Raw genomic sequence first — 18,410 nt, 5'->3', positions numbered from 1 at the left:
GTACACCGTGTGGGTTAACACGGTGTACTTCAACATTGGAGTCTATGGGTAGAGACTTTAACATTGGAGTCTATGGGAGACTTTAACATTGGGGTCTATGGGAGACTTTAACATTGGAGTCTGTGGGAGACTTTAACATTGGAGTCTATGGGTAGACACTTTAACATTGGAGTCTATGGGTAGAGACTTTAACATTGGAGTCTATGGATAGAGACTTTAACATTGGAGTCTATGGGTAGAGACTTTAACATTGGAGTCTATGGGTAGAGACTTTAACATTGGAGTCTATGGGAGACTTTAACATTGGAGTCTGTGGGTAGAGACTTTAACATTGGAGTCTATGGGAGACTTTAACATTGGAGTCTATGGGTAGAGACTTTAACATTGGAGTCTATGGATAGAGACTTTAACATTGGAGTCTATGGGTAGAGACTTTAACATTGGAGTCTATGGGAGACTTTAACATTGGAGTCTATGGGTAGAGACTTTAACATTGGAGTCTATGGGTAGAGACTTTAACATCGGAGTCTATGGGTAGAGACTTTAACATTGGAGTCTATGGGTAGAGACTTTAACATTGGAGTCTATGGGTAGAGACTTTAACATTGGAGTCTATGGGTAGACACTTTAACATTGGAGTCTATGGGTAGACACTTTAACATTGGAGTCTATGGGTAGAGACTTTAACATTGGAGTCTATGGGTAGAGACTTTAACATTGGAGTCTATGGGTAGAGACTTTAACATTGGAGTCTATGGGTAGAGACTTTAACATTGGAGTCTATGGGTAGACACTTTAACATAGGAGTCTATGGGTAGACACTTTAACATTGGAGTCTATGGGTAGACACTTTAACATTGGAGTCTATGGGTAGAGACTTTAACATTGGAGTCTATGGGTAGAGACTTTAACATTGGAGTCTATGGGTAGAGACTTTAACATTGGAGTCTATGGGTAGAGACTTTAACATTGGCGTCTATGGGTAGAGACTTTAACATTGGAGTCTATTCGTAGAGACTTTAACATTGTAGTCTATGGTTAGACACTTGGAGTCTATGGGTAGAGACTTTAACATTGGAGTCTATGGGAAGACTTTAACATTGGAGTCTATGGGTAGAGACTTTAACGTTGGAGTCTATGGGTAAAGACTTTAACATTGGAGTCTATGGGTAGACACTTTAACATTGGAGTCTATGGGTAGAGACTTTAACATTGGAGTCTATGGGTAGAGACTTTAACATTGGAGTCTATGGGTAGAGACTTTAACATTGGAGTCTGTGGGTAGAGACTTTAACATTGGAGTCTATGGGTAGAGACTTTAACATTGGAGTCTATGGGTAGACACTTTAACATTGGAGTCTATGGGTAGAGACTTTAACATTGGAGTCTATGGGTAGATACTTTAACATTGGAGTCTATGGGTAGAGACTTTAACATTGGAGTCTATGGGTAGAGACTTTAACATTGGAGTCTATGGGAGACTTTAACATTGGAGTCTATGGGTAGAGACTTTAACTTTGGAGTCTATGGGAGACTTTAACATTGGAGTCTAAGGGTAGAGACTTTAACATTGGAGTCTATGGGTAGAGACTTTAACATTTGAGTCTATGGGTAGAGACTTTAACATTGGAGTCTATGGGTAGAGACTTTAACATTGGAGTCTATGGGTAGACACTTTAACATTGGAGTCTATGGGTAGAGACTTTAACATTGGAGTCTATGGGTAGAGACTTTAACATTGGAGTCTATGGGTAGAGACTTTAACATTGGAGTCTATGGGTAGAGACTTTAACATTGGAGTCTATGGGTAGAGACTTTAACATTGGAGTCTATGGGTAGACACTTTAACATTGGAGTCTATGGGTAGACACTTTAACATTGGAGTCTATGGGTAGAGACTTTAACATTGGAGTCTATGGGTAGACACTTTAACATTGGAGTCTATGGGTAGAGACTTTAACATTGGAGTCTATGGGTAGACACTTTAACATTGGAGTCTATGGGTAGAGACTTTAACATTGGAGTCTATGGGTAGACACTTTAACATTGGAGTCTATGGGTAGAGACTTTAACATTGGAGTCTATGGGTAGAGACTTTAACATTGGAGTCTATGGGTAGAGACTTTAACATTGGAGTCTATGGGTAGAGACTTTAACATTGGAGTCTATGGGTAGAGACTTTAACATTGGAGTCTATGGGTAGAGACTTTAACATTGGAGTCTATGGGTAGAGACTTTAACATTGGAGTCTATGGGTAGAGACTTTAACATTGTAGTCTATGGGGAGAGACTTTAACATTGGAGTCTATGGGTAGAGACTTTAACATTGGAGTCTATGGGTAGAGACTTTAACATTGTAACGGCTGTACGCCGTAACGACCTGTAATATCCCCGTACCAGAATGCGTCGTTACGCCGTGTGGGTTGGCAGCTGTGGATAAAGACGCAAATCCTCCGGCAGCCACCAGCACCTGACCACACAACGGCAGCCCCGGCGATGTCCTCTATGGTCACCCCCTCGCCTACCCTCGGCGGCCGTCTCTCCCACCCCCCCACCCCAAAGCCGACATCGCCGCGGGAATGCACCGCCACCACCACCACCGCCACCACCACCTCCACCACCACCGCCACCACCACCACCACCGCCGCCACCACCGCCACCACCACCTCCACCACCGCCACCTCCACCGCCACCACCACCGCCACCACCGCCACCACCACCACCACCGCCACCACCACCACCTCCACCACCGCCGCCTCCACCACCACCACCACCGCCACCACCACCACCTCCACCACCGCCGCCTCCACCACCACCGCCACCACCACCGCCACCACCACCACCACCTCCACCACCGCCACCTCCACCGCCACCACCACCGCCACCACCACCACCACCTCCACCACCGCCACCGCCACCTCCACCGCCACCACCACCGCCACCACCGCCACCACCACCACCGCCGCCACCGCCACCGCCACCACCACCGCCACCACCACCACCGCCACCACCGCCACCGCCACCTCCACCGCCGCCACCACTGCCACCCACACGCCGCCTCTGCCGGAGCCGTTGCCGGCAGAACCTTGGCCCGAGCGAGGACAAGGAGCCCTTCGGAGATGGCGGCGACGTGCCCGAAGTCGCCGCTCACCAGGACGACGTGGTGGTGGTGGTGAGCGTCGTCAAGGTGAAGAAGTCGCCACTCACCAGGACGACGTGGTGGTGGTGGTGGTGGTGAGTGTTGTCAAGGTGAAGAAGTCGCCACTCACCAGGACGACGTGGTGGTGGTGGTGGTGAGTGTTGTCAAGGAGAAGAAGTCGCCGCTCACCAGGACGACGTGGTGGTGGTGGTGGTGGTGGTGAGTGTTGTCAAGGTGAAGAAGTCGCCACTCACCAGGACGACGTGGTGGTGGTGGTGGTGGTGAGTGTTGTCAAGGTGAAGAAGTCGCCACTCATCAGGACGACGTGGTGGTGGTGGTGGTGGTGAGTGTCGTCAAGGTGAAGAAGTCGCCGCTCACCAGGACGACGTGGTGGTGGTGGTGGTGGTGGTGAGTGTTGTCAAGGTGAAGAAGTCGCCGCTCACCAGGACGACGTGGTGGTGGTGGTGGTGAGTGTCGTCAAGGTGAAGAAGTCGCCACTCACCAGGACGACGTGGTGGTGGTGGTGGTGGTGAGTGTTGTCAAGGTGAAGAAGTCGCCACTCATCAGGACGACGTGGTGGTGGTGGTGGTGGTGAGTGTCGTCAAGGTGAAGAAGTCGCCGCTCACCAGGACGACGTGGTGGTGAGTGTCGTCAAGGTGAAGAAGTCGCCACTCACCAGGACGACGTGGTGGTGGTGGTGGTGGTGAGTGTTGTCAAGGTGAAGAAGTCGCCACTCACCAGGACGACGTGGTGGTGGTGGTGGTGGTGAGTGTTGTCAAGGTGAAGAAGTCGCCACTCACCAGGACGACGTGGTGGTGGTGGTGGTGGTGAGTGTCGTCAAGGTGAAGAAGTCGCCGCTCACCAGGACGACGTGGTGGTGAGTGTCGTCAAGGTGAAGAAGTCGCCACTCACCAGGACGACGTGGTGGTGGTGGTGGTGGTGAGTGTTGTCAAGGTGAAGAAGTCGCCACTCACCAGGACGACGTGGTGGTGGTGGTGGTGGTGAGTGTTGTCAAGGTGAAGAAGTCGCCACTCACCAGGACGACGTGGTGGTGGTGGTGGTGGTGAGCGTCGTCAAGGTGAAGAAGTCGCCGCTCACCAGGACGACGTGGTGGTGGTGGTGGTGGTGGTGAGTGTTGTCAAGGTGAAGAAGTCGCCACTCACCAGGACGACGTGGTGGTGGTGGTGGTGAGTGTTGTCAAGGAGAAGAAGTCGCCGCTCACCAGGACGACGTGGTGGTGGTGGTGGTGGTGAGTGTTGTCAAGGTGAAGAAGTCGCCACTCACCAGGACGACGTGGTGGTGGTGGTGGTGAGTGTTGTCAAGGTGAAGAAGTCGCCACTCACCAGGACGACGTGGTGGTGGTGGTGGTGGTGAGTGTTGTCAAGGTGAAGAAGTCGCCACTCACCAGGACGACGTGGTGGTGGTGGTGGTGGTGGTGAGTGTCGTCAAGGTGAAGAAGTCACCGCTCACCAGGACGACGTGGTGGTGGTGGTGGTGGTGAGTGTTGTCAAGGTGAAGAAGTCGCCGCTCACCAGGACGACGTGGTGGTGGTGGTGGTGGTGAGCGTCGTCAAGGTGAAGAAGTCGCCACTCACCAGGACGACGTGGTGGTGGTGGTGGTGGTGAGTGTCGTCAAGGTGAAGAAGTCGCCGCTCACCAGGACGACGTGGTGGTGGTGGTGGTGAGTGTCGTCAAGGTGAAGAAGTCGCCACTCACCAGGACGACGTGGTGGTGGTGGTGGTGGTGAGTGTTGTCAAGGTGAAGAAGTCGCCGCTCACCAGGACGACGTGGTGGTGGTGGTGGTGAGCGTCGTCAAGGTGAAGAAGTCGCCGCTCACCAGGACGACGTGGTGGTGGTGGTGGTGGTGAGCGTCGTCAAGGAGAAGAAGTCGTCGCTCACCAGGACGACGTGGTGGTGAGTGTTGTCAAGGTGAAGAAGTCGCCGCTCACCAGGACGACGTGGTGGTGGTGGTGGTGGTGAGTGTTGTCAAGGTGAAGAAGTCGCCGCTCACCAGGACGACGTGGTGGTGGTGGTGGTGGTGAGCGTCGTCAAGGTGAAGAAGTCGCCACTCACCAGGACGTCGTGGTGGTGGTGGTGGTGGTGAGTGTTGTCAAGGTGAAGAAGTCGCCACTCACCAGGACGACGTGGTGGTGGTGGTGGTGGTGAGCGTCGTCAAGGTGAAGAAGTCGCCGCTCACCAGGACGACGTGGTGGTGAGTGTCGTCAAGGTGAAGAAGTCGCCACTCACCAGGACGACGTGGTGGTGAGTGTCGTCAAGGTGAAGAAGTCGCCACTCACCAGGACGACGTGGTGGTGAGTGTCGTCAAGGTGAAGAAGTCGCCACTCACCAGGACGACGTGGTGGTGGTGGTGGTGGTGAGCGTCGTCAAGGTGAAGAAGTCGCCACTCACCAGGACGACGTGGTGGTGGTGGTGGTGGTGAGCGTCGTCAAGGTGAAGAAGTCGCCGCTCACCAGGACGACGTGGTGGTGGTGGTGGTGGTGAGTGTTGTCAAGGTGAAGAAGTCGCCGCTCACCAGGACGACGTGGTGGTGGTGGTGGTGGTGAGCGTCGTCAAGGTGAAGAAGTCGCCACTCACCAGGACGACGTGGTGGTGGTGGTGGTGGTGAGTGTCGTCAAGGTGAAGAAGTCGCCACTCACCAGGACGACGTGGTGGTGAGCGTCGTCAAGGTGAAGAAGTCGCCGCTCACCAGGACGACGTGGTGGTGGTGGTGGTGGTGAGTGTCGTCAAGGTGAAGAAGTCGCCACTCACCAGGACGACGTGGTGGTGGTGGTGGTGGTGAGTGTTGTCAAGGTGAAGAAGTCGCCACTCACCAGGACGACGTGGTGGTGGTGGTGGTGGTGAGCGTCGTCAAGGTGAAGAAGTCGCCACTCACCAGGACGACGTGGTGGTGGTGGTGGTGGTGAGTGTTGTCAAGGTGAAGAAGTCGCCACTCACCAGGACGACGTGGTGGTGGTGGTGGTGGTGGTGAGCGTCGTCAAGGTGAAGAAGTCGCCGCTCACCAGGACGTGGACGTGGTGGTGGTGGTGGTGGTGAGTGTTGTCAAGGTGAAGAAGTCGCCGCTCACCAGGACGACGTGGTGGTGGTGGTGGTGGTGAGCGTCGTCAAGGTGAAGAAGTCGCCACTCACCAGGACGACGTGGTGGTGGTGGTGGTGGTGAGTGTCGTCAAGGTGAAGAAGTCGCCACTCACCAGGACGACGTGGTGGTGAGCGTCGTCAAGGTGAAGAAGTCGCCGCTCACCAGGACGACGTGGTGGTGGTGGTGGTGGTGAGTGTCGTCAAGGTGAAGAAGTCGCCACTCACCAGGACGACGTGGTGGTGGTGGTGGTGGTGAGTGTTGTCAAGGTGAAGAAGTCGCCACTCACCAGGACGACGTGGTGGTGGTGGTGGTGGTGAGCGTCGTCAAGGTGAAGAAGTCGCCGCTCACCAGGACGACGTGGTGGTGAGTGTTGTCAAGGTGAAGAAGTCGCCGCTCACCAGGACGACGTGGTGGTGGTGGTGGTGGTGAGCGTCGTCAAGGTGAAGAAGTCACCGCTCACCAGGACGACGTGGTGGTGGTGGTGGTGGTGAGCGTCGTCAAGATCAACAAGCGGCACCACCACAGACCCGTGGGGATGAGGATGAGGAGCAGGAGGATGAGGAGCAGGAGGATGAGGAGGAGGATGAGGAGGATGAGGATGAGGAGGAGGATGAGGAGGAGGAGGAGGATGAGGAGGAGGAGGAGGAGCACCGCGTGGAGGGAGACCGTCCCCTACGGGGGGGGGGTGGCTGCCAAGCTCCCCACGGCCGAGTCGATGTTCGGCGTGCCGTGCCGCGGAGGCCGAGCGGCAAGGGGAGAGGCTCGCCGGCAGGAAGCCCCCCGCCGCGACCCCCTCCCACCCTTGCCCACACTGCCACAGAATCTCCACGGGGCCCAGCGAGGAGGACGGCCGCGGCCGCCCACGGCGGCGGTGGACGGGCGAGGCGGTGGACGGGCGGGCGAGGCGGTGGACGAGCGAGGCGGTGGACGGGCGGGCGAGGCGGTGGACGGGCGAGGCGGTGGACGGGCGAGGCGGTGGACGAGCGAGGCGGTGGATGAGCGAGGCGGTGGACGGGCGGGCGAGGCGGTGGACGGGCGAGGCGGTGGACGAGCGGGCGAGGCGGTGGACGGGCGAGGCGGTGGACGGGCGAGGCGGTGGACGAGCGAGGCGGTGGACGAGCGAGGCGGTGGACGGGCGAGGCGAGCGGGCGGGCGAGGCGGTGGACGAGCGGGCGAGGCGGTGGACGAGCGAGGCGGTGGACGAGCGAGGCGGTGGACGAGCGGGCGAGGCGGTGGACGGGCGGGCGACTAAGTGTCGTCTCACCCCACCCACCGCCCTAGGCTGGAGCCGTGGCAAGCGGAGTTCGTCCGGCTACGGGGAGGGGAGCCCCCCGGCGAAACGCTCGGCAGACGACAGCTCCCGCTCCTCCTACAGGGGAGACGGTGGGTGGCACACACACAGAGAGAGTGGGTGGGTGTGTGGGTGGGTGGGTGGGTGAGTGTGTGTGGGTGGGTGTGTGGGTGGGTGGGTGGCACACGCACAGAGAGAGTGTGGGTGGGTGTGTGGGTGGGTGTCACACACAGAGAGAGTGTGGGTGGGTGTGTGGGTGGGTGGCACACGCACAGAGAGAGTGTGGGTGGGTGGGTGAGTGGGTGGGTGTCACACACAGAGAGAGTGTGGGTGGGTGTGTGGGTGGGTGGCACACGCACAGAGAGAGAGAGAGAGTGTGGGTGGGTGTGTGGGTGGGTGTGTGGGTGGGTGTGTGGGTGGGTGGCACACGCACAGAGAGAGTGTGGGTGGGTGGGTGGGTGGCACACGCACAGAGAGTGTGGGTGGGTGGGTGAGTGTCACACGCACAGAGAGAGTGTGGGTGGGTGTGTGGGCGAGTGTCACACGCACAGAGAGAGTGTGGGTGGGTGGGTGGCACACGTACAGAGAGTGTGGGTGGGTGTGTGGGCGAGTGTCACACGCACGGGGAGAGAGTGTGGGTAGGTGGTGGCACAGAGAGTGTGACGATGACAATATGACCCCAGAGGTGATGTGGTCATGACGATGTGATGACGATGTGATGTGATGACGATGTGATGTGATGACGATGTGACGCTAATGGTGGTAATGACGATGATGGCGACAGTGGTGGTGATGACGAGATGATGATGATGTGACGCTAGTAGTGGTAGTGATGACGATGGCGACAGTGGTGGTGATGACGATGTGATGACGATGTGATGACGATGTGACGCTAATGGTGGTGATGACGATGATGGCGATAGTGGTGGTGATGACAATGTGATGACGTCATGTGACAATGACGTCGTGTGACGATGACGTCGCGTGACGATGACGTCGCCTGACGATGACGTCGCGTGACGATGACGTCGCGTGACGATGACGTCGCCTGACGATGACGTCGCGTGACGATGACGTCGCGTGACGATGACGTCGTGTGACGATGACGTCATGTGACAATGACGTCGTGTGACGATGACGTCGTGTGACGATGACGTCGCGTGACGATGACGTCGCGTGACGATGACGTCGCGTGACGATGACGTCATGTGACCCAGGCTATGAATCCCGTGGCCGGACTCGTGGCTCCTCATCGTCCTCCTCGTCCCGGGGGGGGAGGGGCCGTGAGGGAGGGGGCAGCTACGAACGCAGCACCCGCAAAGACGGGTACCCCCCACCAGTACCCCCCACTAGTACCCCCCACTAGTACCCCCCACTAGTACCCCCCACTAGTACCCCCCACTAGTACCCCCCACTAGTACCCCCCACCAGTACCCCCCACTAGTACCCCCACTAGTACCCCCCACCAGTACCCCCCACTAGTACCCCCCACTAGTACCCCCCACTAGTACCCCCACCAGTACCCCCCACTAGTACCCCCCACTAGTACCCCCCACCAGTACCCCCCACTAGTACCCCCCACTAGTACCCCCCACCAGTACCCCCCACTAGTACCCCCCACCAGTACCCCCCACTAGTACCCCCCACCAGTACCCCCCACCAGTACCCCCCACTAGTACCCCCCACTAGTACCCCCCACCAGTACCCCCCACTAGTACCCCCCACTAGTACCCCCCACTAGTACCCCCCACTAGTACCCCCCACTAGTACCCCCACTAGTACCCCCCACTAGTACCCCCCACCAGTACCCCCCACCAGTACCCCCCACTAGTACCCCCCACTAGTACCCCTCTCCACCAGCTCACAGCCACCTCACCACCACCTCACCACCAACTCACCACCACCTCACCACCAACTCACCACCACCTCACCACCACCTCACCACCACCAGCTCACCACCACCTCACCACCACCTCACCACCAGCTCACCACCACCTCACCACCAGCTCACCACCACCTCACCACCACCTCACCACCACCACCACCTCACCACCACCACCTCACCACCACCTCACCACCACCACCTCACCACCACCTCCTCACCACCACCACCTCACCACCACCTCACCACCACCAGCTCACCACCACCTCCTCACCAGCTCACCACCACCTCACCACCACCTCACCACCAGCTCACCACCACCACCAGCTCACCACCACCTCACCACCAGCTCACCACCACCTCACCACCACCACCTCCTCACCAGCTCACCACCACCTCACCACCACCTCACCACCAGCTCACCACCAGCTCACCACCACCTCACCACCAGCTCACCACCACCTCACCACCACCTCACCACCACCACCACCTCACCACCACCACCTCACCACCACCTCACCACCACCACCTCACCACCACCTCCTCACCACCACCACCTCACCACCACCTCACCACCACCAGCTCACCACCACCTCCTCACCAGCTCACCACCACCTCACCACCACCTCACCACCAGCTCACCACCACCACCAGCTCACCACCACCTCACCACCAGCTCACCACCACCTCACCACCACCACCTCCTCACCAGCTCACCACCAGCTCACCACCACCACCTCACCACCACCACCACCTCACCTCACCACCACCTCACCACCACCAGCTCACCACCACCTCACCACCAGCTCACCACCACCTCACCATCACCAGCTCACCACCAGCTCACCACCAGCTCACCACCACCAGCTCACCACCACCACCACCAGCTCACCACCACCTCACCACCACCCGCTCACCACCACCTCACCACCAGCTCACCACCACCTCACCACCACCAGCTCACCACCACCTCACCACCACCAGCTCACCACCACCACCTCACCACCACCAGCTCACCACCAGCTCACCTTGTGTGGTTGCCCTCTGCCTAGGGAGCGATCGTCACGTGGCCACAGCAGCGGCGGCAGTGGCAAGCGCTCAGCAGCAGCAGCAGGGGACGACTACGACAACAACTACACTCACTTTGGTGGGTGTCACTACTACAACTATCACTACTATCACTACTACTACTACTACTAACACTACTATCACTACTACACTACTACTACACTACCATTACACTACTACTACTACACTACCACTACAGCAGCAGCAGGGGACGACTACGACAACAACTACACTCACTTTGGTGGGTACCACTACTAGCACTATCACTACTACTATCACTACACCACTACACTACCACTACACTACCATTACACTACTACTACTACACTACCACTACAGCAGCAGCAGCAGGGGACGACTACAACAACAACTACACTCACTTTGGTGGGTACCACTACTATCACTATCACTACTACTATCACTACACCACTACACTACCACTACACTACCACTACACTACCATTACACTACTACTACTACACTACCACTACAGCAGCAGCAGGGGACGACTACGACAACAACTACACTCACTTTGGTGGGTACCACTACACTACTACTACTATCACTACACTAACACTACTACACTACTACTACACTAACACTACTACTACACTACTATCACTACTACAACTACTAACACTACTACTACTACACTACTACTATCACTCACACTATCACTACTATCACTATCACTACTACACTACTACTACACTACTACTACACTACTATCACTACTACACTACTACTACACTACTATCACTACTACACTACTACTACACTACTACTACACTAACACTACACTACTACTACACTACTACTATCACTACTACTACTACACTACTACTATCACTACTACTACTACACTACTATCACTACTACACTACTACTACACTACTATCACTACACTACTACTACACTACTACTATCACTAACACTACACTACTACTACACTACTACTATCACTACTACTACTACTACACTACTACTATCACTACTACTATCACTACTACTACACTACACTACTACACTACTACTATCACTACTACTATCACTACTACTATCACTACTACTACACTACTACATCTACACTACTATCACTACTACACTACTACTACAATACTACTACACTACACTACTACAACACTACTACTATCACTACTACTATCACTACTACTATCACTACTACTACACTACTACACTACACTACTACACTACTACTACACTACTACTATCACTACTACTATCACTACTACTATCACTACTACTACACTACTATCACTACTACACTACTACTACACTACTACTACACTACACTACTACTACACTACTATCACTACTACACTACTACTACACTAACACTACACTACTACTACACTACTACTATCACTACTACTACTACTACACTACTACTATCACTACTACTACTACTACACTACTACTACACTACTATCACTACTACACTACTACTACACTACTACTACACTAACACTACACTACTACAACACTACTACTATCACTACTACACTACTACTACACTACTACTACACTACACTACTACTACACTACTATCACTACTACACTACTACTACACTAACACTACACTCCTACTACACTACTACTATCACTACTACTACTACACTACTACTATCACTACTACTACTACACTACTACTACACTACTATCACTACTACACTACTACTACACTACTACACTAACACTACACTACTACAACACTACTACTATCACTACTACTATCACTACTACTATCACTACTACTACACTACTACTACACTACTACTATCACTACTACTATCACTACTACTATCACTACTACTACACTATCACTACACTACTACTACACTACACTACTACTACACTACTACACTACTACTACACTACTACTACTACACTACTACTACACTACTACTACACTGCTACTACACTACTACTACACTACTACTACACTAACACTACAGCAGCAGGGGACGACTACGACAACAACTACACTCACTTTGGTGGGTGTCACAACCACAACTACACTATCACTACTACTATCACTACTACTACTACACTACTACTATCACTACTACTACACTACTACTACACTACTATCACTACTACACTACTACTACACTACTACTACACTAACACTACACTACTACAACACTACTACTATCACTACTACACTACTACTATCACTACTACTACACTACTACTATCACTACTACTATCACTACTACTATCACTACTACTACACTACTACACTACCACTACACTACTACTACACTACACTACTACTACACTACTACACTACTACTACACTACACTACTACTACACTACTACTACACTGCTACTACACTACTACTACACTACTACTACACTAACACTACAGCAGCAGGGGACGACTACGACAACAACTACACTCACTTTGGTGGGTGTCACAACCACAACTACACTATCACTACTACTATCACTACTACTACACTACTACTACTACTGTCACTAACACTATCACTACTACTACACTACTACTACTACTACACTACTACTACACTACCACTACCACCACTACCACCACTACCACCACTACTACCACTACTACTACCACCACCACTGCGTGGCTTACTAAATGTGTGTGTGTGACTGACTAAATGTGTGTGTGACTGACTAAATGTGTGTGTGTGACTGACTAAATGTGTGTGTGACTGACTAAATGTGTGTGTGACTTACTAATGTGTGTGTGTGACTGACTAAATGTGTGTGTGTGTGACTGACTAAATGTGTGTGTGACTTACTAAATGGGTGTGTGACTGACTAAATGTGTGTGTGACTTACTAAATGTGGGTGTGTGACTGACTAAATGTGTGTGTGCCTGACTAAATGTGTGTGACTTACTAAATGTGTGTGTGACTTACTAAATGTGTGTGTGACTTACTAAATGTGTGTGTGACTTACTAAATGTGTGTTTGGCTTACTATATGTGTGTGTGTGACTGACTCAATGTGTGTGTGTTTGACTGACTAAATGTGTGTGTTTGACTGACTGTGTGTGTGTGACTGACTAATGTATGTGTGTGTGTGTGACTAAATGTGTGTGTGACTGACTAAATGTGTGTGTGACTGACTAAATGTGTGTGTGACTTACTAAATGTGTGTGTGACTGACTAAATGTGTGTGACTGACTAAATGTGTGTGTGACTTACTAAATGTGTGTGTGACTGACTCAATGTGTGTGTGTTTGACTGACTAAATGTGTGTGTGACTGACTAAATGTGTGTGACTGACTAAATGTGTGTGTGACTTACTAAATGTGTGTGTGTGACTGACTCAATGTGTGTGTTTGACTGACTAAATGTGTGTGTGACTGACTAAATGTGTGTGTGACTGACTAAATGTGTGTGTGACTGACTAAATGTGTGTGACTTACTAAATGTGTGTGTGTGTGTGACTGACTCAATGTGTGTGTGTTTGACTGACTAAATGTGTGTGTTTGACTGACTGTGTGTGTGTGACTGACTAATGTATGTGTGTGTGACTGACTAAATGTGTGTGTGACTGACTAAATGTGTGTGTGACTGACTAAATGTGTGTGTGACTGACTAAATGTGTGTGTGTGTGACTGACTCAATGTGTGTGTGTGACTGACTCAATGTGTGTGTTTGACTGACTAAATGTGTGTGACTGACTAAATGTGTGTGTGACTGACTCAATGTGTTTGTGTGACTGACTAATATGTGTGTGTGACTGACTAAATGTGTGTGTTTGACTGACTGTGTGTGTGTGACTGACTAATGTATGTGTGTGTGTGTGACTGACTAAATGTGTGTGTGACTGACTAAATGTGTGTGTGTGACTGACTAAATGTGTGTGTGACTTACTAAATGTGTGTGACTTACTAAATGTGTGTGTGACTGACTAAATGTGTGTGTGACTGACTAAATGTGTGTGTGCGTGACTGACTAAATGTGTGTGTGACTGACTAATGTTTTTGTGTGTGTGACTTACTAAATGTGTGTGTGACTGACTAAATGTGTGTGTGTGGCTGACTAATGTGTGTGTGACTGACTAATGTGTGTGTGTGAGTGTGACTGACTAAATGTGTGTGTGACTGACTAAATGTGTGTGTGTGTGACTGACTAAATGTGTGTGTGTGACTTACTAAATGTGTGTGTGACTGACTAAATGTGTGTATTTGACTGACTGTGTGTGTGACTGACTAAATGTGTGTGTGTGACTGACTAAATGTGTGTGTGTGTGACTGACTAAATGTGTGTGACTCTCAGCGACTGTAATTGTGTAACCATCCGTAAGTGACTGTGACTATCTTGTGTGTGACTATCTGCAGGGGGATTGTAAGTGGCTGTGTTAGTGGCTATGTTAGTGACTGTGTTAGTGACTGTGTTAGTGACTGTGTTAGTGGCTGTGTTAGTGGCTGTGTTAGTGGCTGTGTTAGTGACTGTGTTAGTGGCTGTGTTAGTGGCTGTGTTAGTGGCTGTGTTAGTGACTGTGTTAGTGGCTGTGTTAGTGGCTGTGTTAGTGACTGTGTTAGTGACTGTGTTAGTGACTGTGTTAGTGGCTGTGTTAGTGGCTGTGTTAGTGGCTGTGTTAGTAACTGTGTTAGTGACTGTGTTAGTGGCTGTGTTAGTGGCTGTGTTAGTGACTGTGTTAGTGACTGTGTTAGTGGCTGTGTTAGTGGCTGTGTTAGTGGCTGTGTTAGTGACTGTGTTAGTGGCTGTGTTAGTGGCTGTGTTAGTGGCTGTGTTAGTGGCTTTGTTAGTGACTTTGTAAGTGACTGTGTTAGTGGCTGTGTTAGTGACTGTGTTAGTGACTGTGTTAGTGGCTGTGTTAGTGACTGTGTTAGTGGCTGTGTTAGTGGCTGTGTTAGTGGCTGTGTTAGTGACTGTGTTAGTGACTGTGTTAGTGACTGTGTTAGTGACTGTGTTAGTGGCTGTGTTAGTGACTGTGTTAGTGACTGTGTTAGTGGCTGTGTTAGTGACTGTGTTAGTGGCTGTGTTAGTGGCTGTGTTAGTGACTGTGTTAGTGGCTGTGTTAGTGGCTGTGTTAGTGGCTGTGTTAGTGGCTGTGTTAGTGACTGTGTTAGTGACTGTGTTAGTGACTGTGTTAGTGGCTGTGTTAGTGACTGTGTTAGTGACTGTGTTAGTGGCTGTGTTAGTGGCTGTGTTAGTGGCTGTGTTAGTGGCTGTGTTAGTGGCTGTGTTAGTGGCTGTGTTAGTGGCTGTGTTAGTGGCTGTGTTAGTGACTGTGTTAGTGACTGTGTTAGTGACTGTGTTAGTGGCTGTGTTAGTGACTGTGTTAGTGACTGTGTTAGTGACTGTGTTAGTGGCTGTGTTAGTGGCTGTGTTAGTGGCTGTGTTAGTGGCTGTGTTAGTGGCTGTGTTAGTGGCTGTGTTAGTGGCTGTGTTAGTGGCTGTGTTAGTGACTGTGTTAGTGACTGTGTTAGTGGCTGTGTTAGTGGCTGTGTTAGTGGCTGTGTTAGTGGCTGTGTTAGTGGCTGTGTTAGTGGCTGTGTTAGTGACTGTGTTAGTGGCTGTGTTAGTGGCTGTGTTAGTGGCTGTGTTAGTGGCTGTGTTAGTGGCTGTGTTAGTGGCTGTGTTAGTGGCTGTGTTAGTGGCTGTGTTAGTGACTGTGTTAGTGACTGTGTTAGTGGCTGTGTTAGTGGCTGTGTTAGTGGCTGTGTTAGTGGCTGTGTTAGTGGCTGTGTTAGTGGCTGTGTTAGTGGCTGTGTTAGTGGCTGTGTTAGTGGCTGTGTTAGTGGCTGTGTTAGTGACTGTGTTAGTGGCTGTGTTAGTGGCTGTGTTAGTGGCTGTGTTAGTGGCTGTGTTAGTGGCTGTGTTAGTGGCTGTGTTAGTGACTGTGTTAGTGGCTGTGTTAGTGGCTGTGTTAGTGACTGTGTTAGTGGCTGTGTTAGTGGCTGTGTTAGTGGCTGTGTTAGTGGCTGTGTTAGTGGCTGTGTTAGTGGCTGTGTTAGTGGCTGTGTTAGTGGCTGTGTTAGTGGCTGTGTTAGTGACTGTGTTAGTGGCTGTGTTAGTGACTGTGTTAGTGACTGTGTTAGTGACTGTGTTAGTGGCTGTGTTAGTGGCTGTGTTAGTGGCTGTGTTAGTGACTGTGTTAGTGGCTGTGTTAGTGGCTGTGTTAGTGGCTGTGTTAGTGGCTGTGTTAGAGACTATGTTAGTGGCTGTGTTAGTGGCTGTGTTAGTGACTGTGTTAGTGGCTGTGTTAGTGGCTGTGTTAGTGGCTGTGTTAGTGGCTGTGTTAGTGGCTGTGTTAGTGGCTGTGTTAGTGGCTGTGTTAGTGGCTGTGTTAGTGACTTTGTAAGTGGGGAGTGGTGGTGCAGCGGTTAGCGCTACGCCCCAAGCGACTTCGGTTCGGCTCCCGCTCACAGCCACCAACACCACCGGTGACGATTATCTGGACCTCCCCTCGGTCAGCTCGGCCTCAGCTGAGTACCTGGTGTGGTGGTGTAGTGGTGGTGGTGTAGCGGTGGTGGTGTAGTGGTGGTGGTGTAGTGGTGGTGGTGTAGTGGTGTAGCGTGGTGGTGGTGGTGGTGTAGCGGTGGTGGTGTAGTGGTGGTGGTGTAGCGGTGGTGGTGTAGTGGTGGTGGTGTAGTGGTGGTGGTGTAGCGGTGGTGGTGTAGCGGTGGTGGTGTAGCGGTGGTGGTGTAGTAGTGTGGTGGTGTAGCGGTGGTGGTGTAGTGGTGGTGTAGTGGTGGTGGTGTAGCGGTGGTGGTGTAGTGGTGGTGGTGTAGTGGTGGTGTAGTAGTGTGGTGGAGTAGCGGTGGTGGTGTAGCGGTGGTGGTGTAGTAGTGGTGGTGTAGTGGTGGTGGTGTAGTGGTAGCGGTGGTGTAGTAGTGGTGTAGTAGTGGTGGTGTAGCGGTGGTGGTGTAGTGGTGGTGGTGGTGTAGTAGTGGTGTAGTGGTGGTGTAGTGGTGGTGTAGTGGTGATGGTGTAGTAGTGGTGTAGTAAACATCGCCTACTAGGGAGACAAAGGCGGCCGGGCGTGGTGCTGGTCACCCACCCCCTCTGTGTGCCACAGTGCTGGTGGCCTTCACAGGCAGAGCTGCTGCTACCCGCTAACAGCACTTGCCCCAGCAGTCTGTTGAGGCTACACGGGGGATCTTTGTCTTGTCACTGACAAGGTGCCTCCATTGGGGTTGGATCGTGCCAGTTTAGGGGAAGTCAGAACGTGCCAATTCGTCACTAATACAGCGCCCGTGTGTAGTGTAGTGTATAGTGTAGTGTATAGTGTAGTGTGTAGGGTAGTGTATAGTAATGTAGTGTAGTGTATAGTTTAGTGTATAGTAGTGTGTAGTGTATAGTAGGGTAGTGTATAGTAGTGTAGTGTAGTGTGTAGTGTATAGTGTATAGGGTAGTGTATAGTGTATAGGGTAGTGTATAGTAGGGTAGTGTATAGTGTAGTGTATAGTGTAGTGTATAGTGTAGTGTGTAGTGTAGTGTGTAGTGTAGTGTAGTGTGTAGTGTATAGGGTAGTGTAGTATGTAGTGTAGTGTATAGGGTAGTGTATAGTGTAGTGAATAGGGTAGTGTATAGTGTAGTGTATTTGGTAGTGTATATTGTAGTGTGTTGTATAGTGTAGTGTATAGTAGTGTAGTGTATAGTGTAGTGTATAGTAGTGTATAGTGTAGTGTATAGTGTAGTGAATAGGGTAGTGTATAGTGTAGTGTATTTGGTAGTGTATAGTGTAGTGTGTAGTATAGTGTAGTGTATAGTAGTGTAGTGTATAGTAGTGTATAGTGTAGTGTATAGTGTAGTGTATAGTGTAGTGTATAGTGTAGTCTACTAGTACAGCACCACACCAGTTTGCTGTGTGTTGGAGAGCAAATCCGCAACATTTGCCATCCCGAGTACGACGTTTCGCTGGTAATCACAAGCGCCATCATCAGGCGCACAGCCGCT

The 18,410-nt window shown here is 51.7% G+C and overlaps 2 protein-coding genes across 11 annotated transcripts in view; both read left to right on the top strand.

Annotated features, from left to right (window-relative positions):
- LOC116957111 (uncharacterized) overlaps window positions 1-18,410 on the top strand; it is a 57,868-nt gene that overhangs the window by 32,389 nt on the left and 7,069 nt on the right. For all 3 annotated transcript variants that reach the window (XM_076058262.1, XM_076058264.1, XM_076058263.1), the window contains exons 5-7: window positions 7,517-7,618; window positions 8,744-8,852; window positions 10,461-10,555. In XM_076058262.1, the coding sequence (XP_075914377.1) occupies window positions 7,517-7,618; window positions 8,744-8,852; window positions 10,461-10,555 (306 nt within the window). The remainder of the gene's footprint in view (window positions 1-7,516; window positions 7,619-8,743; window positions 8,853-10,460; window positions 10,556-18,410) is intronic.
- LOC116957112 (uncharacterized) lies at window positions 2,964-7,509 on the top strand. 8 transcript variants are annotated; one of them, XM_076058273.1, is made up of 2 exons: window positions 2,964-3,435; window positions 3,622-7,509. In XM_076058273.1, exon 2 carries the CDS (start codon window positions 6,771-6,773, stop codon window positions 7,485-7,487), a length of 717 nt encoding a protein of 238 aa, XP_075914388.1. In that variant the 5' UTR covers window positions 2,964-3,435; window positions 3,622-6,770; the 3' UTR covers window positions 7,488-7,509. The 8 variants fall into 8 exon arrangements, with proteins under 8 accessions (XP_075914388.1, XP_075914380.1, XP_075914384.1 ...); XM_076058265.1 differs by having other exon boundaries at window positions 2,964-3,562; XM_076058269.1 differs by having other exon boundaries at window positions 2,964-3,745; window positions 3,796-7,509.

This window comes from Petromyzon marinus (assembly GCF_048934315.1).
Source record: "Petromyzon marinus isolate PM22_M1 ecotype Great Lakes invasive population chromosome 70 unlocalized genomic scaffold, UKy_Petmar_22M1.pri1.0 chr70_unloc.1, whole genome shotgun sequence".
NCBI lineage: Eukaryota > Metazoa > Chordata > Hyperoartia > Petromyzontiformes > Petromyzontidae > Petromyzon > Petromyzon marinus.
The sequence above is the reverse complement of the archived record's forward strand: the minus strand, read 5'-3'. Positions and strand labels throughout refer to the sequence as shown.

Bases quoted from the DNA above. Each gene is read 5' to 3' on its own strand.
- LOC116957112 (XM_076058273.1), top strand. From the start codon at position 6,771: ATGAGGATGAGGAGCAGGAGGATGAGGAGCAGGAGGATGAGGAGGAGG.